Source organism: Limulus polyphemus, unplaced genomic scaffold (genome assembly GCF_000517525.1).
Source record: "Limulus polyphemus unplaced genomic scaffold, Limulus_polyphemus-2.1.2 Scaffold4933, whole genome shotgun sequence".
Taxonomy (NCBI): Eukaryota; Metazoa; Arthropoda; class Merostomata; order Xiphosura; family Limulidae; genus Limulus; species Limulus polyphemus.
In genome coordinates, this window is record NW_013670543.1 from 56,927 (window position 1) to 61,796 (window position 4,870).

The 4,870-nt window shown below is 31.0% G+C and overlaps 1 protein-coding gene across 1 annotated transcript in view; it reads left to right on the top strand.

Moving 5' to 3' along the window:
* Positions 1-4,870, top strand: part of LOC106471879 (WW domain-containing adapter protein with coiled-coil homolog) — a gene marked incomplete at its 3' end in the record, with an annotated part of 27,695 nt that overhangs the window by 14,168 nt on the left and 8,657 nt on the right. The window contains exon 8 of the mRNA XM_013932504.1: positions 1,960-2,238. Coding sequence (XP_013787958.1) covers positions 1,960-2,238 — 279 coding nt within the window. The remainder of the gene's footprint in view (positions 1-1,959; positions 2,239-4,870) is intronic.

Below are 4,870 nucleotides of genomic sequence, written 5' to 3' on the forward strand. Positions count from 1 at the left end.
CTCATTTTTTCTGAAAAGGTGGTGTCTATTTACTTGTGACCACGCTGTGTAAACTTTACAAGACTTTCATACACATCTCATATCAGATTTTTTTTTATTAAGTTTTAAGAAATTTGCTCTTGCATTTTTTCTTTTCAAATGTTGACTATCCAACGTGCAAAGGAATTTTGTTTTTCAGATTAAAAATACTTCTATGCTTGAGAAAATTGTCAAATCTCACATGCAAAATCTTTATAACCTCCAGATGATTATCAGTTTTTTTTTTAAGAAAATTTTTTATCTGTTATATTCACTACTGTACCTCTCTATGGATTTGGTCAATTTGATCAACCTCATAACCACCATAAAAAATTAGGGAATAGATATAAATTTTGCTTTTTCCATTCTAGAGTGACTACAAATTATAACATGAAACCACAAATATTTAGTCTAAATAGCTTAAATCTTATAGCATTATACATATCTATATATATTTATTATTTTTATTTGATTTACCTTTCAGCTGAGACTGACTAACATTACAGAAGTTGTAATGATGTGGTGTACGTGCACTCATGTTACCGTATCCAATAATATAAAACTGGCCTTTAAAAAGTGACCAATCTTGGCTTTGTTCTAGTGGACCAGTATTTTGTAAAATACAGTCACATTTATGTGTATATATATATATATATATTATTATTACTGTTTACAAATAATTTCTTAAATTTCAACTATTTTTCTTAAAACATAGAACAATAAATAAAGAAATATAGAAAACAATGATCTCTACTACTTGCAATTCTAAAGGAATTTGTACTTACTTACTGTATTGTACATGCTAAGCCTTGCTGAATTTTGCACGTGGAGGATGTAAGACAAAACAATTTTTTTAGGTTTTATATATATGCATTTTCAAATAACAAAAATTATAAATTATTCTATCAATATCAAAGAATTCCACTGTAATTTATCAGGGTTGCTCACTATTCTGTATTTGGGTCTAAAAAGTTATTGTTTTTTGAACAACATTTTTACTTACCCCTTCCTTCTGAGCATCGAGACAAAAGATGCAATCTTGGGAACTTCCCACCTTCAAGAGGCTGAGAAAACCACGTGGGGGAAATTCTAAGCATTTGTTTAGTTATAAAGCCATGATAGAGCAAGGCGGGTGTATGTAAGGAATATTTCCAAAAATAGGAGAAGTGGGTGGGGCCACTGTGTTTGATTTGCTAAATATAGTGATATCTCAGCAAATAGGAAAGATAGCCAGTTCTTATTTTATATTCTAGCTTGTCAATATCAGAAATTTGAGTTTCTAATTCATAAGAAATTATATACTTTGTAGTCGGTTGTCATAAATATCTAATTTGAACCAAAGCTGCATCAACATACCACATGACACACAAAAATCAATATTTAGGAATTTTTTTATATTTAAAATTAAGAAATAAACTGATATATAATGCTAAAATTTGAATTATATTGTACAATTTGATGCTAAACTTATTGATATACATTCATAAAATAGTAGTTCAATAAAATTTTTAATGTAAGTCTAGAAACGTGATGTTATGCCCTTTGACCCCTGACCATAGGAAGATTAGTGGCGCAATAGGGTTAAAGTAGTGAGAAAAATTCAGAAGGTCATGATGTCAATTCACAAAAATTTAACTACACAACGAATGTTTCGTAAACAGTTACGTAAACAAACTTGGCATAACTATCGCTTCTAAAAATAATTTATATTGCGTGAGTATTAAAGTCATCTAAATCATAATGCTAACATTAAATTTAAAATGAAACAATCATGTATATTTAACATGCTTCAACTGATAGATCTGAGGATTTTAGAATTATTTAATGTATTAGGTGGACTAGGTGTTTTTTGAGTATAAATATTGTTTAAAAATTTCAGAGTTTTTACATAATGAGGTTTCTGTTGAGTTTTATATTTGTCATATTTACATGGTGGATAAGCTGAAGAACAAGTGCAAGATGTGGATGTTTCACCTGACAGTAGTAGTGGCAGAACTGCAGCTAACAGCTACCAAGATTATCGGAACAACAACAGAAACCAGATTCCTATCATATCTTCAAGTAGCCTGCATCCCACAGGTACACCACTTGCTCTCCAAAGTGCCCATCCTCAACTGCTATCGCCGTCCCAAGTCACATTAGCTAACCTACCTAAACTAATAAGCCAGCTAGCTGGAACCAGGGGGTTGCCTAACCTCTCTGAGCTATCTCCTCAAGAAGGTAAGATTGTTTGAATCTGTTATCTGGAAAAACTATGTAAGTGTTCTTTGTAAACAATCAGACATCATGCATGTACATTTTTGTTTTGGAACAGAACACTGACAGTATTCAGTATTTCCACATTGAATACATCATATTATCATGTTTGTATTGTTTTATGGATTATGCAATAGCACCAATAAACTTATATAACAGAGAACAATAAAAATGAAAATAGTGTTTTGATAAATAAGCTTTTAACTATTTAAAATAATAAAAATATAATGAATTAATCATATGGCTGTTTGGACTAAGCACTTTGTTTTTGGTTTTGAATTTTAAAAATATATAAATCTATAATTGTTTCTCTATCCTTATCCATCCATCTGTGTATATCTATATTTATATATAAAGCACAAAAATCTGTATGTCTGTCTGTTATGTAACTACTCCTAGGTTGCTGGGCCAATCTCAACCAAACTTTGTGGGATGATAGTTTGGAAAAAGAAGCATGTTAATGGGGGGTCACAACCCCCTTCACCCCCCATTATTGCTGTTATTGAGCATTTATTATCTCTAGCATTAGTTAAAATTAACTACATTCATAGATGGTTCCACATGCTTACACTTGAACAAAAACAACAACTACATTTTCTATAACAGAACATACACACAATGTGGGGGAAGGCACACAAATGTCTTGTATATCTCAGAGTGTGAGCCAGCACTTTCTATGGAGGAAAGCAATGGAACAAAAATGGACACCACTATTACAATAATACATAAACTCAGCTTAAGTTTCTACTCCAACAGCCACCATAAGGTTGATATGAAGAGTTGTTTTTTGAGTTATACCAACTTCCTACTTATTGACTCATGACCTTTCAATTTAGGCTCATAAGTCACTTCTGTGGCAAGTGACTGCCTATTAATCACGTGAAACACTGTGGAAGGACATTAAGAGCTGGGTGTTGAAAGCGTGTAACAGAAAGCACCTCTATCACCACTATTTTGGCCACTACCTCTTTATACAAAGTCACCCTAACCATTGCACCGTGTATATTAAGTTCTTAAAGCTTATACAAAACTTTTGGTGAGGTAGTAATGAATACTGTAATAACATGTTATGTTATAAGTAAATTGTGGGACAGTTAGAATTTTTCAGTTATTTATCATAGCATCCACCCACACATGTTTTTAAGTTCATAACCTGGACAAAGAATGGGTACCTCAGCTTGTACTTAAATGTATTACTGTAATTATTGTTACTCTTGATGTTTGTAGGGCTTGTTTAAGCACTCACTTTGAGTAGGAATGAACTATATTTTCTGAGACTGTTGAAGTTTTAACCCTTTCAGGACCAGAAGGATGTTGCTGATATCCAGATTTTTTTTTCTATCAGTGAAAATAAGTAATCAAACAGCATGTAAATTGGGACAGACTTTTTAAATAGTATCTGATTTTTGTATATATTTTAGGTAAGGAGATGTCCAAAATTTTGTTGTGAAACAGTTTTAAAAAAAACCAACAAATATTGTTTCATATAAGACTTTCAATTTTTTGTTGTTATTGATCAGAATGTTCCACTTTATATATATATCCATCGCTTTGTTTCTTATGATACTTTCAAATGGACAAAAATGGAGATGTTAACTAGTATGACAAGGGCATAACTATACATTAATGTTAAAAGTACAATATTATGATGCATGTACAAAAAAGAATGATTTTGTTAGTTGTTTATTCATTAAATGTCAGAACTTTTGTGAACATACTCTTTTATCTGTGTTTTATTGTATTTTACACTAACCTTTGTTTGTTTTCATAGATATCATGCAAATATAACTATATTTTAAAAGAATACTTTGCAAAAAAAGCATTTTATGAAGTTCTTTAAACTATATATAATTTGATTTTAAACATTTGTGATTTTTGAAAGCAAGATAACTTAATATTAGTATTACAGAAGCTCATTCGAAATACAACAATATAATCAGACATCTAAAGTGTGAATCAGGACACAACCCATATCAAACATCTGAGAAGCTTATGAAGATACAATAATGTATAACAAACAGCTGAGAAGATAATAATGACACAACAGTGTATTGAAACAACCAATAGAACTTTTTATATCATGTCACATTATTTTTGGTACAGCCTTTATTCAAAAACCCCCAAGCTGGTTGTTGTTAAAAGTATTATTACAAAAATCCACACTAATAATGGATAGTGACCCAGATATGCCTCCAACTCAAAGAAACAAACCCAAATGGTATTAGAGTGTAAGAAAGAAAACAGTGCTATGCTCCTAGTAATTACAAAATAAACCCAAGTGGTATTAGAGTGTAAGAAAGAAAACAGTGCTAAGCTTCTAGTAACTACAAAATAAACCCAAGTGGTATTAGAGTATAAGAAAGAAAACAGTGCTAAGCTCCTAGTAATTACAAAATAAACCCAAGTGGTATTAGAGTGTATGAAAGAAAACAGTGCTAAGCTCCTAGTAATTACAAAATAAACCCAAGTGGTATTAGAGTGTAAGAAAGAAAACAGCACTAAGCTCCTAGTAATTATAAAATAAACCCAAGTGGTATCAGAGTGTATGAAAGAAAACAGTGCTAAGCTCCTAGTAATTACAAAATAAACCCAAGTG